Source organism: Episyrphus balteatus, chromosome 2 (genome assembly GCF_945859705.1).
Source record: "Episyrphus balteatus chromosome 2, idEpiBalt1.1, whole genome shotgun sequence".
Classification (NCBI taxonomy): domain Eukaryota; kingdom Metazoa; phylum Arthropoda; class Insecta; order Diptera; family Syrphidae; genus Episyrphus; species Episyrphus balteatus.
The window spans coordinates 37,935,694-37,957,448 of NC_079135.1; the positions used below are offsets into that span (position 1 = coordinate 37,935,694).

The window sequence follows — 21,755 nt, forward strand, 5'->3', positions numbered from 1 at the left end:
TTCAATGAATATGAACTTTTTATATTAAATTTACTTTCCTCTATAAGATACATCCGGGCCGGAATATACCTTCAATAAATGTAAAAGGAAATAACAATTTTTTTCGATTTTTGTTTTTTCATTTTATATTACTTACCCTCTCTGAAACAAATCCACATTATAGAATTTGTAGAGTTCAACAGAAAATTCAATCGTTGCTTGCAAGTCTCCCATAATAAAATATTTTGAATTTGATCCAGCACTTTATTGGCAACAACTCAATGTACTTTCACCCTTTATCACACTCATTTTTTTTTTTTATTTTAAAACATATAAATCATTATTAGACTTTTTTTTTACACCAACTAAAAAAAATAATATTCACATTCACTTTAGTGTGGCTCTTAACATTTTTTTTTTTGAAAGGAAAAGATTATCCTGTCGGTAAACGATCTTCAAAAGTACCTATTTGAGATGTGTTGAGATATATTTTAATATAAGGATTTTATACAGAATGATTTTTTTTTTTTTTTTTTTTGAAAACAAAAATAAATAGGTATATAAGAAAATAATATTTGCATCACATTGAATATCGGGTTCAACGTATATTTTTACATTCAAATGCAATGTATTTTTCAAACAAAAAAACATTTTTATTTATATATTTTTGAATATATATTTTGAAAAATTGCCAAGTTGAGAAAATGTAATTTTTGTTCTGATAATCAAACAATGCTATTTGTAAATTCAATCATTTTGGGATTTGTTTTTCAAAATTTTAGCTGGAATTTTACTGCGGTTTTAAGACATAATAAGGAAGAAGTGTTACATATTTTTCAAGTACTGTAGTTTTCTGAGATAATTCGTTTTTTTTTTTACCTAAAGGGCTAATAATTTTAAACTTATATTTTTAAATAAAGACTAGATCCGAGACTTGTGTCAGAAGATATCTGCTTCCAAATAACAAAAACAAAAGCTTATTTTGATTTCAAATAACTCTGCCACCAGACAGGAAAGAAACTTTTGGATTTTTTCACGAATAGTACTTAAAGAGGCCTTTTCTTTGATGTAGGTACCACTTGATGGATTCGGAGAAAGCAAAAATTTAAATTACAATACTTTTGGCCCGTTGGTTTTTTTTTTCCAAGATTTGTTCCGAAGAAAAATGTTTCCGAATATTAGAAAAGAAAACACAAAAAAAAGAGTGTGTGTACACATGTACACGCGACTGAAGTTATACTTCTCATTCAGTATATACAGGGTGTCCCACAGTCACCGCCCCAAACGAAAACCATGGATTCCTGAGATCATTTTAAGTCGAAAAACTTAAGAGGTAATTTTCTCGTTTTCGTCCCGTTTTCGAGTTACCACGGTTTTCATGATTTTTGTTCTCTTTTCCCTTATCTAGCTTTATCTTTGCCAAACTACGTTTGATTTGAAAAATTTTTTTTACAACCAATCAAGAATTTATTACAGTTTTAGTTTGTCTCAAAACTTTTTTTCTGCGGACAACCGTTTCTCCACAATTTTGCATCAAACACAATTTTCTTCGTTTTTTAAGTTGTTTTTTACACTTTCATATCATTTAAGTCAAAAAAACACGTTAATGAGTATTAATTTTTTGTGCTTTTTATTAAAGCCCAGTTTATTTTTATAAAAAAAATAAGTTTTATTTCATAAAAAAGGCTACTGAAAGTAATTAAAAAAAAATAAACAAACTGAGTGAATTAAAAAAAAAAAATAATTTTTAAACAAAAAATTAATTTAAACGAATTAAAACTTTTTCTGAGCTATTGTGGTTAAGAAAAGAACAAATAAATAAAGCTCAGAAAAAGTTTTAATTCATTTAAATAAATTTTGTATTTAAAAATTATTTTTTTTTTTAATTCACTCAGTTTGTTTATTTTTTTTAATTAATTTCAGTAGCCTTTTTTATGAAATAAAACTTATTTTTTTTATGAAAATAAACTGGGCTTTAATAAAAAGCACAAAAAATTAATACTCATTAACGTGTTTTTTTGACTTAAATGATATGAAAGTGTAAAAAACAACTTAAAAAACGAAGAAAATTGTGTTTGATGCAAAATTGTGGAGAAACGGTTGTCCGCAGAAAAAAAAGTTTTGAGACAAACTAAAACTGTAATAAATTCTTGATTGGTTGTAAAAAAATTTTTCAAATCAAACGTAGCTTGGCAAAGATAAAGCCAGATAAGGGAAAAGAGAACAAAAATCATAAAAACCGTGGTAACTCGAAAACGGGACGAAAACGAGAAAATTACCTCTTAAGTTTTTCGACTTAAAATGACCTCAGGAATCCATGGTTTTCGTTTGGGGCGGTGACTGTGGGACACCCTGTATAAATGAATTTCATTTGATATTTTTAATTTCTATTATTAAGTTAATTAATCCACACTTCGTTTTTTACATTTTTATCAAGTAACAATAAATTAATTCTTTCATCCTCCTTGCGTCCATGTAGTTTTCAATTTAATCTGTGAAATTTACTCATGTTGTGCGGTTCAGAACGTACGGTATATGCTTAACGAAAGTAAACAAATTGCGCATAAAATATGCTATATGGTAATTTTATGAGGATTGTGTGTGCTTCAGCACTAGTAGTAGCAATATGCAACTTGCAGGGTTGCTACAAAGCTCAAAAGTGAGCTGAGCTCAGCTCGCAGCTCAGCTCAAATTTTGAGCTAGCTCACTTTTGAGCTAGCTCACTTTTGAGCTATGTACCATAGCTCAGCTCATTTGAGCTAAGCTGAAAGTGAGCTGAGCTGATGGTTGAGCTGAGCTGTTGGGTGAGCTGAGCTGTCTTTTTTTATCATAAAAAAAAAAATTCCGGTACAATCCGGTTTTTCGACTTTTTTCAAAATTCCGAGAAAATCGGTTTTGAAAGTTGGGGTAAATTTTTTTTTTTCTAAAAATCCCCGAATCTTTAAACGCTCCTGGAAGCTACACCACTTTAGAGCAATTTTTGGGAGTGATGCCAAATGATAGCTTGTGTCATGGGCCTACGCTTTGCACATTGTCAGATTTTTAAAAAATCGCCTTCCATGTTAAACCGCCACATCATGCCTATTTTTTCAGAATCGTGCCTATTTTTTCTTTACTTTTAAGTTCTCCCGGTTTGAGAACGCGTGGACCTACAGGGATGGGATTTGTACCCAAATGTATGTTAAAGTCCCCGCTACCTTTTGGCATCAAAAAATTTTATTTTCATTTTCTTCAAAATTCCGCGATATAGGCGTTGGAACGCTTTGATCTAGAGACAGGGGAGTGGTGCCATATGAAAGCTTATATTCTCAGCTACCCGATAGTGGTATAATCCGGTTTTTCGATTTTTTCAAAATTCCGAGAAAATCGCGTTTGAAAGTTGGGGTAAAATTTTTTTTTGAAAAATCCCCGAATCTTTGAACGCTCCTGGAAGCTAAACCGCTTGAGATCAATTTTTGGGAGTGATGCCAAATGATAGCTTGTGTCATGGGCCTGCGCTTTGCACATTGTCAGATTTTTAAAAAATCGCCTTCCATGTTAAACCACCACATCATGCCTATTTTTTCAGAATCGTGCCTATTTTTTTTTTACTTTTAAGTTTTCCCGGTTTGAGAACGCGTGGACCTACAGGAATGAGAGTTGTACCCAAATGTAGGTTAGAGTCCCCGCTACCTTTTGGCATCAAAAAAATTTTTTTTAATTTTTTTCAAAATTTTGAGATATAGGCGTTGGAAGTTGGGGCGCTCACTTTCAGCTCAGCTCAAATGAGCTAAGCTATGGTACCTAGCTCAAATTTGAGCTGAGCTGTGAGCTGAGCTGAAATGTGAGTTTTTTGCAACCCTGGCACCTTGCCACATGGAAATTACCACATGCAACTTGCCACATGTAACTTGCCACATGCAACTTGCCACACGCAACTTGCCACATGCAACTTGCCACACGCAACTTGCCACATACAACTTGCCACATGCAACTTGCCACACGCAACTTGCCACATACAACTTGCCACATGCAACTTGCCACATGAAACATGTAACTTGCAACGTGTTGTGTGTTTTATGTTTGCCGTACTGCGGCGTACTGCATTTTTAAATACTAAAGTACTGCCTACTCTAAAGGTGAAACGACAGCCCTGCTACCCAGGGCGATCGCGTCATAATCCCTTTGACATTCTTGTCAAAAAGTAAATTTTCATACCCACCCTCCCATAAGAAGTATAACTTCAAAAAACTATTGAGTTTTATTCACAAATAGAGCTAAAAGAGACTTTTCATTCAATGGCTCGCTCGATGATTATGGAGGAAATTTTTTTAAAAATGCATTTTTTTTTCGAAAATCTAAAAAAATAGATTTGTAATTTTTGTACCTAAATGCATAGGCGTGTTCACTGTGAACTCATATCCTTATACCAGAGCTTGTTCTGAGAATTTGATCCGAAGATATTTGCTTCCGAATATTAAAAAAAAAGAGTGTGTGTACATGTGTACACGCGACTGAAGTTATACTTCTCATTCAGTATATGTAAATGAATTTCATTTGATATTTTTAATTTCTATTATTAAGTAATTAATCCACACTTAGTTTTTTTTACATTTTTATCAAGTGAACAATAAATTAATTCTTTCATCCTCCTTGCGTCCATGTAGTTTTCAATAAAACACCATAGCTTAAGATGTTTGGTTCTAGTTATTAATTTAATTATTTTAACACATGGATATTTTTATAAATAAAACAGATAATTTTTCGTGATATTTTTTCTTGGTTTTTTTAATAGTAAATATATTTCTATTTTTTTAGTAAAATATTTCTTTTTTATCATACAAAAAAATTCCGGTACAATCCGGTTGGACTTTTTTCAAAATTCCGAGTAAATCGCGTTTGAAAGTTGGGGTGAATTTTTTTTTTTCGAAAAATCCCCCAATCTTTGAACGCTCCTGGAAGCTAAACCGCTTGAGAGCAATTTTTTGGAGTGATGCCAAATGATAGCTTGTGTCATGGGCCTACGCTTTGCACATTATCAGATTTTTAAAAAATCGCCTTCCATGTTAAACCGCCACATCATGCCTATTTTTTCAGAATCGTGCCTATTTTTTTTTTTACTTTTAAGTTCTCTCGGTTTGAGAACGTGTGGACCTACAGGGATGGGAGTTGTACCCAAATGTAGGTTAGAGTCCCCGCTACCTTATGGCATCAAAAATTTTATTTTCATTTTCTTCAAAATTCCGCGATATAGGCGTTGGAACGCTTTGATCTAGAGACAGGGGAGTGGTGCCATATGAAAGCTTATATTCTCAGCTACCCGATAGTGGTACAATCCGGTTTTTAGATTTTTTCAAAATTCCGAGAAAATCGCCTTTGAAAGTTGGAGTAAAATTTTTTTTCGAAAAATCCAAGAATCTTTGAACGCTCAAGGAAGCTAAGCCGCTTGAGATCAATTTTTGGGAGCGATGCCAAATGATAGCTTGTGTCACGGGCCTACGCTTTGCACATTGTCAGATTTTTAAAAAATCGCCTTCCATGTTAAACCGCCACATCATGCCTATTTTTTCAGAATCGTGCCTATTTTTTTTTTACTTTTGAGTTCTCTCGGTTTGAGAACGCGTGGACCTACAGGGATGAGAGTTGTACATAAATGTAGGTTAGAGTCCCCGCTACCTTTTGGCATCAAAAATTTTTTTTTTCATTTTCTTCAAAATTCCGAGATATAGGCGTTGGAAGTTGGGGGCGCTCACTTTCAGCTCAGCTCAAATGAGCTGAGCTATGGTACCTAGCTCAAAAGTGAACTAGCTCAAATTTGAGCTGAGCTGTGAGCTGAGCTGAAATGGAACTTGACATGCAACTTGCCACATGCAACTTGCCACATACAACTTGCCACATACAACTTGCCACATGTAACTTGCCACATGAAACATGTAACTTGCAACGTGTTGTGTGGTTTATGTTTGCCGTACTGCGGCGTACTGCATTTTTAAATACTAAAGTACTGCCTACTATAAAGGTGAAACGACAGCCCTGCTACCCTGGGTGATCGCGTCATAATCCCTTTGACATTCTTGTCAAAAAGTAAATTTTTATACCCACCCTCCCATAAGAAGTATAACTTCAAAAAAAAAAAACAAATTTGTTTGCAAATAACTCTGCAACCAGACCATAAAACAACTCTTGGGTCTCACTCGCACCTTTTATTTGATGGCACCTTTTATTGATTGCTCACTCGATGGACTTGGTAGAAACTTTTTCAAAATGAATTTTTTTCGACAAGAGGTACCCCATGGATTTTTTTGTTGGATTTGTAATTTTAGTTCCTAGGCCTATTCATTTTGAACTCATATCTTTAAACAAAAAAATATTTCGAGACTTCAAATAACTTTGCAACTAGAGCTGAAATATACTTTTGGTGGCCCTTAACCACCAAGAGCCAAGACCAAACAAAGCTAACCTTTAAAGACTAAATTAAGGGATATGTACGTCAGGCTGTATTTCTAGAGGCAGCTCATTAGGTAACCTTTTGTCTTGATGATTTCACTAAAGCATGGCTCTTCAAGATGCAAATAAAAAAACCTAAAAATATTTGTCCAAAGTGACCAAAAGCTTGAGCTAACCGCTCCCATAAAAAAACATATTTTTAGCAAACAAAACTTCTGCTTATGCATGCATGCTTATAAAACCAAACTAAATGTAAAAATAAACAAAAACTTATTCCAACCTTGGGCACAATGGGCACAACTAAAAAAAAAAAAAATAAAACTTTTTTTGAAGGACAACATTGTTTTTAAAGTTCTTCTCTAAAAACAAAAAAATGAAAGAATGTTATTGTTGATGTTTAAATAGATGCAAAGTCCTGGAAAATTTCCCTTTTATGGATACTTCAAACACGACAGCACTAAAATAAAAAAACTAAACTCAAGAGTTTTGCATTTAAGCCAAAAGGTAGTAGGTAGGGTACTTATTTATGTCTTGTTGAAAATTTGAGAGCAGTTAACCTTCAATTGGCTACAAGAAACCAAATAAAACGAAATGAAAGCAGTTTAAGGTCACAAAATACGTATCCGATTTCCTATATACAGTCTTGGCCTTGTTTCCTTTTTCCCATCTTAATGTATCCATTAAAATTTGTTTGTTTCTACAGAGAAAAGTTATTCAGTCTTGTGTAAATAATTCCAATTAATATCTCGAAATACCACCAAAGTTATTGAAAACCAATGAAAGGTTTATACATATATTTATATCCGCATCAATTCCAAACCCTCCTTCGTATTTATCCTCCTACGTCATTCTTATTCCAATACACAAATATATTTTCACAGAAACCACACCAAGAGTGGGTGAATTGCATCTCGCTGTTATAGGTTTTTAGGTCAACAACTGCATTAAGCAACCAAAACACCCCATTTCCTACCTCAACAAACTTTATACCGCAAATACGTACAAAATAAGAAAAAAATAAAAAAAAAAAAAAATAGAGGCCGAAAGCACCAGGTAGATAGGTAAAAGTGAGCTCAAGTGCGCCCGATAAGCCAACAATTTCACTATCCTATCTTCCTTTCTATCCATAGATATATGCATAAATGTATATCTATACTATCTAGCATAGATATTTGAGTACAAGAGGAATAACCCAATTCCAATCTAGTGAATCCGCAAAACTGATAAACTTGCAAAAATTATGAGAAAATCCCTCACATGGTCCTTGCGTACGCTCGTATACACCCGATGTCATATCTATTCCGTTTCGTTATTTGTAAAATGAGGACGTCACCACTTATGCTTCTTTCATAGAAATTAAACTATCAGCAGATTATAGCCTTTACACGAGTTATATACCAACAAACGCGCGACCTAACTCCATTCCATTGTGTATAGTACGAGTATACCCTCTCTCGCGTATTATACAGGCTTCAGTCAATGTCAAATTTATGAGAAATATACAAGAATACACGTAGAGTATAATGTATAGTTGTATGTTGTATCTAAAAGATTAAAGTTCGCGTATTCAAAAAGTCCTAAATGAGAGCATCAGAGTTCACAGGGCTGTCGTTGTTCGAAAAAAAGTACTAAGTGCCAAAGGGATTTATATAAAAAATTAACTTTTTTAAGTTGCTATACAAAATTATTCCGAAACATGCAGGAATATGTTTCTCAACACATGATAAGCTTACGATAATTTGGCGAGAAAGGCTCAAAATGCCAATGGAAGCAAATATTAAGCACGGTATATTTTTTTATTGTTTTTACGGAAGAATTTAACTGGATTCACTTTGCACTGGAAGCTTGCTGCTTAGTCTTTTAACTGCCGAATAAATAACAGCAATCTGAACTAATATTTTGACTTTACAACTAATGAAAGCCAACAAAACTGTAGTACTTTTTGACGAGTTTTTTCTACTGCAGTTAAATAAATTTATTGTTTTCAGGAGTTGTGAACCCAAAATGTAAGCAATAATTGTAAAGAACTCTGTTCCCTTTAAAAATAAAATAAAATTTATTTTGTCAATTAAGATAACAATATATCTTAACAATTTAACTGCAATCGAAATTGTTAGCAAATAAGTGACTGCCTGTCGAAAGATTAAATATAAAAAAAAATGGCTGCAAACGTGCCTTAACTTTAAAATGTGAATTAATGTATTTATATCTGACTGCAGTTTAGCAGAGTTTTGTGAGATGAAAAGCTTTAAAAATATTCATTTTTATACAAATCACAGCAGTCTTTACACAATTTGAATCCTACTAAAGTAAGACAAATGTGCAATTATATTGAACAAACTTTTTCTTCTTGTTCTGAAGTTAGTCGGTAAAGTAGTTTGATTATAAGGCCTACATCATGTGTGTACGTATTAAAAAAGGTGAAGGCAGTAAAGCGAAAAAAAGTGTGTCGTTTTCAAAATGTACATTGGTAAAGTAGTGCGTTCATGAGAAAGAGCCTCTTTGAGAAACACTTTATTTATCAACTTTTTTTATAGTAAAGATGATTTGTCGGCAAAGTAGTTACACTTTACATGAATTAGTGTTTAGCACCTACGCCCCTATCAACTTAACAAAATACATTGCTTCTTCGAAGAATTGTGTAAAGTTATATTGTCGGTAAAGCAGTTGTTGTTAAACCAAAGTAACTTACTTTAAAGACCCAAAACCTACAGAAGTCAACATTGTTTACAATACTTAGGCTGTTTTTTTTTTGCCTTTGTTAATAGTTTTCTCAACAGTCACTCCAGCAAATGACATTAACTCACTTCTTGAATTTTGCAAATCAGAAAAAAAATATTAGAAACTTATAACTTTCGTATTGTTAATCGAACCAAAGTGCATGTTTGCATCATCAAAATAGGTTCAATAGATCCATTTGCGGTAGCTCTGGATTTGTTGCTATGTTGGCATTTAACAATTTGCCGTGTGCTCTTTGAGGTGGTGGTGGGTGCTCTTAGAGAGTTTCTACCCCAAAGTCAATGCGCATGCAAAAGTTCAAACAAATTAGGGAGTAGGTACATAGTGTGTTTGTGTGTGTTGTTTTTTTGCGGCACGGGAATCGACAAGCGGAATTTCCCATTTATCCTTTTTACATAAGTTTGGATGTATCTTTTCGTTTTTATATGTTTTTTTTTTTTAATTCATCATTTTTTTTTTTTTGTATAGACGACACATTTTACTTGTTCTATTTTTAATGTCAGCACATAAAAAAAAATGAGGCTAAATTTCCTTTCTTTTGACTGACAATTTCCGCTGATGATTTTGAAAAAGTGCAGCGAAGCTTTTTGATTCTATTGGATTACCGCAAGGTTGGGTTTTCATTTTTCTTGTTATTTTTTTTTTTGTTAGGAAAGACAAAGAAGTCCTTCGGAAGGAATTTTAGACAATTTTTTTTACTTATATATTTATTTTTGTTCAAAAAAATGTTAAGTTTAAATAAAACAAAAAAAAAAAAAAAATAGTCATGGTAGAGAATTGCATTTAACAAAAGAAACAAAAATCATCAAGGAGTTTTACCGCCTCCACTCCAAAATTTTCAATTTAAATCCGAAAATTTTCCAATCATTTAAATTCAATTAGGAAGCAATATATTCCCAAATCAAAATCGTTCACATTTTTTTTTCCTACATATGTACAAGGGTGGTTTTTCTCTGCCCGTTTTTTCTTTTAAACTTTTTTTTTCACAATTTTCAATTAATAACCATCAATTTATTCATTCACTCATTTGTAGCTTTTCTCATCAAATTCACTTAAGCATTTTCAATTTAAAATTAACATTTTTCTTCTAATTTCATTTACAAAATGACAAGAATGAAAAAATTAAATATGAAATTTCTATACACTTTGCACTTGGAATGGATTTTTTTTTTGCTTCTTTTTTCCTTTTAACCGATAGAGCGATTGCAGAAGAAAACTTAACTCGGACCGAATTGTTCTATAAGCTGTGAAAAACTGAGGGCTGGTGAGCGCTTTTGCGACTCTGCGGAGGTGTAAGTCTCATCATCATCATCATGTTGAAGGATACGTTATACGCTCTCTTTTATTTTTCCGCTAGATTTGCTGCCTGGAGCTTTTAGTAGACACTGACAGTGTATGTTCTTTGGGTTCTTTGCAAGCAAAAGAATCTAATTATAAACAGAAAACAGAAAAAAAACAACTCATGAAAAATACTCTTTAGCAAAAAAGTGCGCATACGCCGTAGTGTCCCCAAAAACCCGAACACCACGAGGCAAAAACACTAAATGCGATAAGGAAATCGTCCGTCGGCTCTTGTGCTAAATGATTCAGTGATTTGTTTTGGGGATGAAAAAACGTGGTTTTGTTTTGCACAGACAGATGGAGACTGTTTGGATTATAAGATGCGGCGTGTGTGTTTTATTTTTGTTGTTTTTTTTTCTATTTTTTTTTTTTGTTGTGAGTTAACAAGGTGGTTGTGTTTGTTTCTCTTTACGAAAAATTACAGCCCCATCTCTCAGAAACTCTCTTAAGCTTACACGAAAAATATAGAATGTAGATATGATTTTGTTTACTTACTCTCAATCTTAAAAGAAGGTTCATGGTACATCCTTACAAATTATATTTGTTTGGGAATATTTCCTTTTGATGATGACTGAAACGACATGTCTCGGACATTTAAGATGTAATTCATTTAGAAGAAAAAAAAAGAAAAGTGTTTGAAAAGAAAAGATAGCAATTGTAGGACAAGTTTGTTTGTACTTGTATGCGGTGTTTGTTAGATAGTTATTGAGATAAAAATTTATCATTTCAAATCAATATAACGACGTTTTACGGATATTTGAAGAAATTTAGATATTTAAATTGATTTTTTTTCTTATGCTTGTTTGTGATGAAAAAAGTAGAACAAGCAATGGTAATCCAGGTTGTTGGGTCACTGTAGTAGAGTGGATAGGCTGTGTTAGTGAAGTGCTTTATAGCTACACTTTTAGGTGGGAAAAAAAGCGTAAAAGTAGATTAAGGGTAATTGAGGTGTATTTAGGGTATAGATTTTTTTCTGTCGTTAAAGAATACAATTTGAAGTGAAAACTTTGTGTTGCGTTCAAATTTGTGTTGAGTTCTCTTTTTTTTCAATTATTTTGATAGCTTTTTTAGTGAGTGTTTTTTGTATTTTTCACACTTTTATTCGTGTTTATGGACATGTGTAGTACAAATGTTGGTAGAATAAAGAAAATTAAGAAAAGCAGATAAAGATCAGAAATTTCAAATAAAAACAAAAAAACAACAACGAGAAATACTCGTAGAAATATACATTTCAAAATTGTAGTAAATCAATCGAATAACTACGAGTATTTCTCTTTAACAATCAAGCTCAGCAGAATGTTTCTGACACTTAGAAACGAAGGTACAGGTGCAAATTTGAATTTTTTTTCGATACTTAATTTAGTTATGAATAGAGCTTAAAAAGAACCCTCTATTTTTTTCTACCCGAATGCATAAGCCTGTTGATTATAAACTCATATCTTTAATTCAAAACCAATTTCGAGACTTTGGTCAAAAGATATCGGCTTGGGAATGTCGGAAAAAGAAAAAAAAATATTTGGTTGGAAATATCTCCGAAACCAAAACTCCGAAAATAGTTTAGTTTTCAGTTATCAATAAAGATTAAAGGGACCTTTCTTTTGATGTATCACTTGATGGATTAGAAGGAAATTTTTAAAAATTAATTTTTTTGGCAGTTGTACCCCTTGGATTTTTTTTCGAAAATCCAAAAAAAAGATTTGTAATTTTATTAAACGAATGCATAAACCTGTTGATTATGAACTTTAATTCAAAACCAATTTCGTGTCTTTGGAAAAAACCAGACCTCTAAAAAACTTGTAGTTTTCAGTTCTGAATAGAGCTTCAGTGACCTTTTGATATCTTATTTGTTGGACTTGGAAAAAATTTAAAAAATGCATTTTTTTTTAGAAAATTGACTCCCTCACCTTGTATCATACTAATATACCTAAGGGTTTCCATACAGATTATTCGTTTGACATCCTCTTTAAAAAGATTTTTGGATACAGGTAATTTATCTTGCAGATTTCTCTCTGGATTGTCTGCTGAAATTGTGATTGTATGAAATATTTTGCTATAGTGAATAAGTGAATTAAGACAACTTAATAATAAATCAAACTACTTTAAACCAACAAGGATACAAAAAAAGCTCTTTCTTTTCTTGGAGATCGGATTATGAAGTTGTTCTTCTTTGGGAAGAATCTTGGAAACCACTGAGCTTGATTTGACACCAGTCTCAGGACTCAGGCCTTTGTCCCATATCCCAAGTTTTATTTTTCTGCCTTCCAAATAAAATAATAATAATTTTTTCTTTCTTTCTTATATAAATATTTTATTTCTTAATTATGTTTTACGTACACGCATTCATTTAATAGTGTTCATAAATTCAATTCTTATAAATATACAATAAACGGCAGTACTCTCTTAATTTTCGATTAAAAAAAAACACAAGGGACTTAAAATATAAATCCCACGAAAAAAACTATCCCAATAATGTCGCTGGCCTATATTTATACATAAAATAATGAATATTTATTATTCTAAATCAATTTTGTAGTATATCACTTTCTACATAAAATAAAATTTAATTTGAAAACTCCTATACACTTTTTTTTAATTAATTTAAAATCTACTTAACTTAACTTAATAGTTATGTGGGGGGAGAGTGTTGTTGGAGAAAAAAAGAACAAATATCAAAATACGCATTGGCTTACAATATGCATAGAATGAGATTTTTATATGATTTTATTCCTTTAACGGGATAGTTTTATGTTTTTTTTTTTTTATAAAAAATTGCTTCTAATTTGGCTGAACTTCACATACAAAGTATGTTTCAAAACTACAGGGTGAGTCGTTCCATTTAAGACCTTTGCCATCTCGATTCCAAAGCTCCATGCAGTTTTCTTCTTCACCATTTTCATAACGGAAATTATTCGGTTCACCCGCATTCCAATTTGTGAAGGTGATTGGCCGTCCATTAGCCATCCAAAAGAAATTACCCTCATCGGCTAAATCGGTGCCAGAAGTCCAAAAGTGCTCATGCCCCAGACCTGTAAATAGAAATAGAAAAAGAGACTTAAAAGTTATGCAACTATAAAAACTAATGCACACAAGTCAATAACCGTTTAAAAAAATAATCTACGACTTGTCGCAGATATTCGTACACATGAATAGAGAGGGTTTGTTTTTTTTTTTTGTTTAATAAGGAAAGACAATGCAACATGACTCCTTTTAGACACGAAATCCAGGCGCATAAATGGATATATACCTGCATCTGAACTGAAACCGCACACATTTGTGAGCGGCATGTGTGATAGATAGTTTTGCCATACTAAGCGTTAAGCACGTCACCATTTGAATGGAAAACATCACGGAATTAAGTCGCCACCATTTAAATAGACTTTGAAGTTATTTTCCACTCTTTAAAGCCAAGCCAAGCCAAGCCGGTGTGCGGTGGTGGTGCTGCATTGTATGGCAGCGTTGTGTTGCGAAGAACTTGCTCTACACCAGCCGTAGAGCGAAATACAAAAAAAAAAAAAAAAAAATAGACTTTTGTTTGCACTTCCGGGTGAACCACAAAATACTAGGTGCTCTGGATCGACCGAAGAACCATCTATGAAGCAGGATGGTGGCTATGGCGTTGGCGGCATGCAGCACGAGGCAGGAGTTAAATAATTTCTTACGAGTCTCAGATGTCAGTGACTGAACGAGATACTCTCTAGTATAGCATTATGGCTTTATTATTTCCAGGGGCGGATTTGGTCTACCAAAGACCAGTTAGGGGCTCTGTGAAAAAGTTCACTAATAACGGATTTCCACAGTTTCTTTCATAACTTTGACAAAATTGTAAAAACTATTCAAAATGACGTTGATGAAATTGTTTTCTGATAAATCCTTAGAAAATTTTGTAGATGGCGCTGAAGGTGTTGGTAGGATATAATGTCTTAGAGAAACTGGAAAAAAACATACTCCATTTGATAAAATGGAAAAAACAACATCTATTGTCAGCGATTCAGTTGTGCAATTTCCGTTTTTTTTTCTGTCCAATTGCTTTATAGAAAAAAATTGCATATAAAAAAACCCAGAAACTTTTTTGAACAAATTCTGCTAAATCTTGTACCTACCCTGAGGGAAAATTCATGCAATAATCATTCCATCTACTCAATTTAAAATTCGACAGAAGAGCCTTGGATTTCCTCGAAAAATTTCAAGAATTAAATCCAACCCTGTTAACAAACTGCAATAGGAAATGATCCTAATTAGAGTAGAAACAAGACTTTATAGCGAAATATAAGGTACAATTTATGTGCTATTTAGTCAAGTGTAGAATCTTTAAATGAAACAAAACAAAAAAGAAGATGAAAAAAAAATAAGTTTTTAGTCACTTGAGAGTAAAGGAAAGAGAAAGAGATTATGTTGCACAAAGCGAATTAATTGGAAGTGATTGTGGGGATTAGACTTAACCGGTGGATTATTTTAAAATCAAATTAAGGTCCACTTTCACAATAAAAATAGGGTGCAGAAGCAATTTGTTATATATTTGGAAAATCGTTTTTGGGTGTAACTTATATGAAAAAGAGATAGTTAAACTATTCCAGAAAGGCAAAAAAATAAGTTGAAAGGTTTCAGTGAATGTACTTGTAGGTAAATAATTGTGTCGCAATAGTGTTTGGGATTGCATTTGAAAGGTGTCGAAAAGACTTTTTAATTTGGAATTTATTTTTGCTTCAAACAGATTTTCGAAATTTATTGAAAGTTGTTTAAGGTTTCTTTATTAATTCAGTGTAATTGATCAGTTTTGAATTATTGCAATGGGTATATAGAGAAGCCCCCTCTCTCTTGGTCACTTTTTTAGGAAGGCATCACCGCATAGCTTTTTGTCTTCGATGGATAGTAACTGGAGGGTGAACGCACTATGTCCAACTGCAATATTTAAGCTTTCACTTGATGTTCCATTTTCATGGTAAGTATTTATGATTACTGATCTTGCGGAACTTTGACTAGCCGGATTACACAGGACTACAAAATTAAATTTTTATTTTTGGTGCCGAGATTAAACTATACTTTTCCGAAGGTTTTCGGAATGCCGAACTCGAATCAGTTTTTTAAGTATTACCGTTAGAAAATGCAAAAAAAACTCTCTTTTGGCTACTTCACACGTAGTTCTTTTATGAAAGGCTAATTGTTTAAGGTCCATTTTCTTCACTCGGAGTTGAACATAACTTGAGAATTTTTAATATAAAAATTCTCAAGTTTTGTTCAACTCCGAGTGAAGAAAATGGACCTAAATATTAATCGCAACGGTTTCTATGAGAATTGTTTTCCTTCTTTGAAGACCTGTTTAAATCTGCCTTGTATCTTCTTTATTGATATCTTCAGTTGTTTGGCTTACTATTTATTTAGCATACAGATATAACAATTTCATTTCCTTTATGATATACACTCCTTTTCATTAGAATAGGTACACACCTTTTCAAATGTTCAGTATTCGTTTTTAACTAACAGTGTAGGAAAAATAATAATTTTTTGATGTCAAGTCATTGTTTAAGACGTTAGCAGAATCAGCAAAAAAAATAATTCAAAACGTGTGGTTATTTTTCTTGTTTCTCTATGGCAAAGCATTTCACATTGAAAAACTGAGTAATTTTTTTGTTTCATCAGAATAGGTACACATAGAGAATGATGTGAATGTGGTCCATGAAATGAATTTAAACCAAGTTCTTCTTAAAAATGTATTTTACTTATTTTATTTTTTGTATAGTGGCGTTTTTATTCATAAAAAATAACAAAACTGTCCAGGAATTGCATTGTTAAATCTCTTTATGCAATCTATCTGAATCTCTCCCCTAAATTGTTAAAAATGGTGGGTTAGGAAATATTTTTGTCTTAAAATTGAATATCACAAATTTTTTCAGTACGGGCTAGCCATTTCCAAACATTTTCAACAAGGTTCAGGGTTGTTTTCTATGGTAGATACTCAAGTACTTTCTAAATTTGCACTTCTTCCCAATATTTTACAGAGCATTTTTTTTGGTAGGAGGCGTGGTCCTGTTAAAAATTCAGAATACTGGTTCACAAATACTAGAGAATTAAGGAAAAGTTTCTTGAATATGCATTTACAAATAATTGTGACCATTCTTCACGTTTGAAATTCATTATTTGTATTATCGTAGAAGATTACTTTCTTCAATGCCTTAACACTTCTTTTTTAACAATGAAGTTGGTCTCAAAATGGTTTCTCCTTTCGCAGAATGTTAAACTGATAGTTTAACTCACCAAGAACATCAAAATTAAATGTTCGTTGATCCAAAAATAACAAGAAATACCACTCAACTTTTCATGTGGTAAAGGATTTCAAAAACCTTAAACGCATACAATTCTGTTCTTGGTGTAGTAATGGTGTCTTTTCAAAATTCAGCCATTTTAGAAGATTGGGACTAATGCCTATGCTATTTACTGTCCTAAAATTACAAATAACAACAGTTTTTCACTTTTATTCTTGTCGTTAATCCACCAAAACTGGTAGCACATGTAAAAATTTACTCGTCTTAAAGTGTTTTTTTTTTTTGCATTTTTTTTTTAACCCCAGAATGTTTGTATCTGAAGTCTGGATAGAGCATATTCACAATTCGTAATTTTTTTTAATCATACCAGTATTGGTGGATCCTTCATTGTTTGTTTTTTTTTCTTAAGGTGTTTTCGCCAAAATTTAGCAATTTTAATCCACCCATGTTTTTCAAAATGATAGTATGATTATTAAATTACACTTAGGAAAGTCCAGTTATTTGTTTAAATGGTAAATTTGCTCGAAATCCACGAAAACATTAAAGATAACAAGGGTTTACCTATTCTGATGAAGAAAAAAATAAGTTGATTTTTCCTCAAAAAATACTTTACAAGAAAAACAATGCGAAAGTTATGGTCCATTTTGAAATAATTTTAGCTGTTGCATTTCCCAACATCTTAAACTATCATAAAACAATAAAACCTTGTTAAGTCACGTACCACTATTGGGGACAAATGATTAATGAACATTTGAAAAGTTGTGTACCTATTCTGATGAAAAGGAGTGCATTAAGCCAAACAGATATTAAGACATAGCTTAGGTATTAGACTTATGTATACATTACATATAGGGGTTAGTTTGATAATATATTTTTTTTAAATTTTATTTTACCAAAATCACTAATATATTTTTCCAGTCTATTGTTCTCATCCTGTGAAGCAATACTCGCTAAGTGCATTCCATGGTATCTGCAATACTGTGTGGCCTTAAACCAGTTTGCCTGAAATTACAAAAAAAAAAAAAAATAAAAATAGAAGTTAGTTTTTCCAAAAGCCAAAATGAAAATATGTATATAAGTTTAAATAGATTTAATAATTAAAATTTTTTGTTTTAATTTCTTCTCATTTATCACTTTTTGAAGAACATTTAATTGAAACAGAGAACTCTTTTTTAGTATTTATTTTAAGTTGCCATACTATCATTGAATTGGTTTTTTTTTACAACTGTTAACTAAATCAATGTTTAAAACACCTATTCCGCAAATAAACATACCATGTATCACTTGGTATCTAAAACATATGTACAACTATATACATTCACAGGTATGTAAAGTTATGCATTATATCTGCACTTCCAAAATATAATGTAAGCTTTAAATAAATCTAAAAAAGTACGTATACACCCTAGTGTCTACTACATTTCATTTGATATTTAAAAGAAAATTTGATATATTATTATATTATTTGTCCATTTTATTCTGCTACCCGATCATTCAATTTTCAAATAATTTGTTGTAAAAAATAAATTTAAACAAATATGTTTTTTGATTAAATAAAAAAAATATTTTCAATATCAAACTGCAGCACGTTTTCACAAAATTATATATAAAAATACATAAGTCTGTAAGTCTTATGTTGACAATATTTAAAGCGTTAACTAGGTCAATGAGCTAAGCGGCTTCTGAGTTGAGAATTTACATTTCAATGGGCATAATTACCATGTAAGGCAATCAATAGAATTAATCATGTTTCATAAAAAAAAAAAACAAATAACTTTAAGCATTCTTTCTGATCAAATTTGTCCGAAAACATAATATTTTGCAATATGCATGTAAATTTTAAGTTAGCTTTCTATTCCTGGAGCAAAATATGCTTACATTATATAAACCATATTTATATTTATCTACGCAAATATCTTATATGATAAATTTGTTTTATCATAAACACAATTCGAATTTTGCCCATGAATTTTAAAATTGCTATTTTTGTGGTCGCTTACAAATTATACACATTAAAAACCACAACAAACTATTAAGTAACAAGTTCAGAAAAAAATATATATGCCTATGAATTTGTTTTTATCTGTTGATTGTTGGTAAATCTTGTTTGGTGAACCACCAAGTTTTTCTATAAATAATCTAAATTCAATGTCAATTCAATCGATACTTATTTTTTTCTTTTGAATTCTTAAGAATATGAGGTTGTGATCTGGTTTTGAGTATAGACTTCCGCTGACAGTTCCAGTTTTTGATGTTTCCGATATCATCGCAGTTTTAAATGGAAATGCGAATATGTTTTCAACAAAAACTTCTTAACATTATATTTAATAGCAGGGTGAAAGAGCAGTTTTAGAGTTGTTTTTGGAGAAAACAAAAACTTAACGAAATGGGAGTTTATAAGTTGATTTTATTTTTTATTTTGTTTTTGAGGAAACTATACTCATTCTTAGATATATTGGCTTTTGACTGACTTTCCTAGTTCTAGTTCTACAATTTCATTTGGCCAAGTCAAAGAATATGGAATTTTGAAAGGAAATCCACATGCATTCCAAAACACACATATCAAAAATGATGGGTGAATCCTTTAATGTAAAGAGGGAAATGTCAATTGTTCATATTTTGCTTCGCAAGAATGAATTAAGTTTTATATTTTTGAAAGTGTACGCGCAAAACTTTGTTTTTGAAGTTTGTTTGTTGTTCTTTTCTTAAAATATCAATAAAACTTGATATTATTATTACTAGCCAGACAGAAACTTTTCAGTTTCATTTTTTGTGTGTGTTTTTTTAAATTCAGAACTCTCAAAAATAGAGCCGATATAGTATGTTTAAAAAGCTTATATCGTGGGCACAAAGCCAAAACCACGAATCTGCAAAATTGTAGTTTTGAGAAAAATGGCTTCAAAGTTTTGGAAACACATGCAATCTTATGGAAACTCGTGCAACAAAAAATGATATTTTAGGCTTCTAGGCAACAGCTGGAGGATTGGGATTGACGCAGTGAACAGAGGGACCGATAACAAGTAAAATGACACATTAAAGTCAAAATGTCCAAAAATGCAGATTCGCGGTGGCGTTGTGCCGACGATATCTTGAGTTCTTTTTGTAGCATTGTCAAGATTGATGTCTTCAGGCTTAGGAGAAATGATAGAGCACAGTCCTTATATTCGGAATATGAATGTGTGTCAATTTAGTCGACTCACATTAATTTTAAAACTGACGAATTTTAAACTCCCGAAAAACATATAAGGCTGCGATTTAAAGCTGCCAGACTTTTGATTTCGCTATAAGAACGCATGGGGCTATAAAACTGCATACTCACATTTTGGTTATTACTCCACTCCCAAAATTTGATGCGGGCTCTCGGTCTATAGTGGCGTCTGGAGTTAAAAATTTTAGTTTTCAAAGAAACTAAAAATTTTTGCGTAAAAGTTTTTGTTAATTAAGGGTATGTGTCAGGGCCAAAAAATGATTAAGACTTTGCGCGAAGCTCTGTAGAATCCACATTTTTGAGAAGATTTTATTGAAATAAACGATTTTGGATTAAGAATATATTTGGTGACATATATTAGTGGCTTAAAAAAAAATAAAAATTTTGTAGTTGTCAAAATCAGTAAAAACTATGAAAAATCGTCAAATTTAGATGTGTGTTGTTAAGAACCGCTGGGAAATTCATCAAATGTTATTTTTTTATTTGTGAATATTTTTTTTTTACATAACAACAAATACCTCCAAGTCTCGACTGAATCGTTTTTTTGAAATTTGTTATAATTTGTCTGAAAAAAAATATTGCCAAACCCCGAAAAAAAGGGCAAATTTCCAAAAAACATCAATGCTAGATTTCGCATAACTTTTAAAGTTCAAAAGTTATAGAAACAAAATAAACTGTTTTTTAAAGCCTGAAAATTCATTAACATTACTGTATTTTTTTTTTTTTTTTATAAAAAAAATATGAGTTTTTGGAACAAAAAATCTGAAAAAATTATAGGTTTGGTGTCTTTTTTTTTGTTTTGATGGCGGGTAATCCATAAATAATTTTTTTTTAATTTTTTTATTATTTTAATATGATAAAATATATTTCAGAGCTGGGATCTGTTGATTGTTTTTTTTAATTTTTTGGATCTAACATACTTATAAACGCAGTTGAATATGTCAATATGTATAATGTCGTTGTGAAAGAAGGGAAACCTTGACAATATCAATTTATTTTTTTTATTTTTTTTTATTATTTTGTCAATAAGTTCCAATAAAAAAAAATATTTTTTCATGCATGGTATATTTAATTTTAATTTTTGAAATTGTGTCTATTTTGCGTTTTTCACCTAAAAAAATTCTTCGATCACGCACACAAATAACTTTAGTTCAACAAAATTCCACTGCTAAATCAGCGCTAAAAAATTCTCTTTTCGCTGTATTCTCTTTTTTTTTAATAAATCCGCTCTCATTTTTTCTCACTTTTTTGTTTGACTCTCGTCTCGTCTGTTTTTTTTTGTTTTATTTTTTATTTGTCTCATTTTTTTTAAATGCTAGACTTTGTGGAAGGTCAGATTTTTTTTTTGTTGCAAGATATTTGCTTGATTTTTGTTTATGGGTGACAGTAATTGTATGTTTTGTTTTCAGAGAAGTAAGTTAGGTATGTACTGTTCTTTTTTTTTTGTGCATGGTCATGATTGCAATATTTTTTTTATCGTTGATGAACGAATATTACTTTTCGGTACATATATAGTGTATAGGAACATTGCTTGCATACATAGTAAAGTAGGTAGAATTAGTTTCGACATAATTTTTTTTTCTTTATTGGTCTGTTCTATAATGAAAAGTCATAAAACACAAATAAAATACATTTTCGGGACATCATCCTGGTCGTGTGCCACTACCAGCGTCCTCGTCCTCGTAACCGACCAGACATGGTGTCGTCGGTCGGCGGCGGCGCGTCGGCGTGCGCCAGCCATTAGCATGCCTACGTAGATATTGTTGTTAAAAATTTGTAAACACTTTTGGGTAGGATACAAT

At 31.6% G+C, this 21,755-nt stretch overlaps 2 protein-coding genes across 7 annotated transcripts in view; both read right to left on the minus strand.

Moving 5' to 3' along the window:
• LOC129908614 (uncharacterized) overlaps positions 1-10,390 on the minus strand; it is a 47,579-nt gene extending 37,189 nt beyond the window's left edge. For 4 of the 6 annotated variants that reach the window (XM_055985248.1, XM_055985247.1, XM_055985246.1 and 1 more), the window contains exons 1-2: positions 9,964-10,068; positions 137-444 (exon numbers count right to left, since the gene is read on the minus strand). In XM_055985248.1, the coding sequence (XP_055841223.1) occupies positions 137-213 (77 nt within the window). In that variant the 5' untranslated portion in view covers positions 214-444; positions 9,964-10,068. Of the gene's footprint in view, positions 1-136; positions 445-9,963; positions 10,069-10,287 lie in introns of those variants that run through there. The other 2 variants (XM_055985244.1, XM_055985245.1) reach the window with 2 other exon arrangements.
• Positions 10,391-12,842: 2,452 nt separating this feature from the next.
• Positions 12,843-21,755, minus strand: part of LOC129909138 (low affinity immunoglobulin epsilon Fc receptor) — a 64,121-nt gene continuing 55,208 nt past the window's right edge. The window contains exons 4-5 of the mRNA XM_055986110.1: positions 17,639-17,747; positions 12,843-13,511 (exon numbers count right to left, since the gene is read on the minus strand). Of these exons, the coding sequence (XP_055842085.1) occupies positions 13,261-13,511; positions 17,639-17,747 (360 nt within the window). The 3' untranslated portion in view covers positions 12,843-13,260. The remainder of the gene's footprint in view (positions 13,512-17,638; positions 17,748-21,755) is intronic.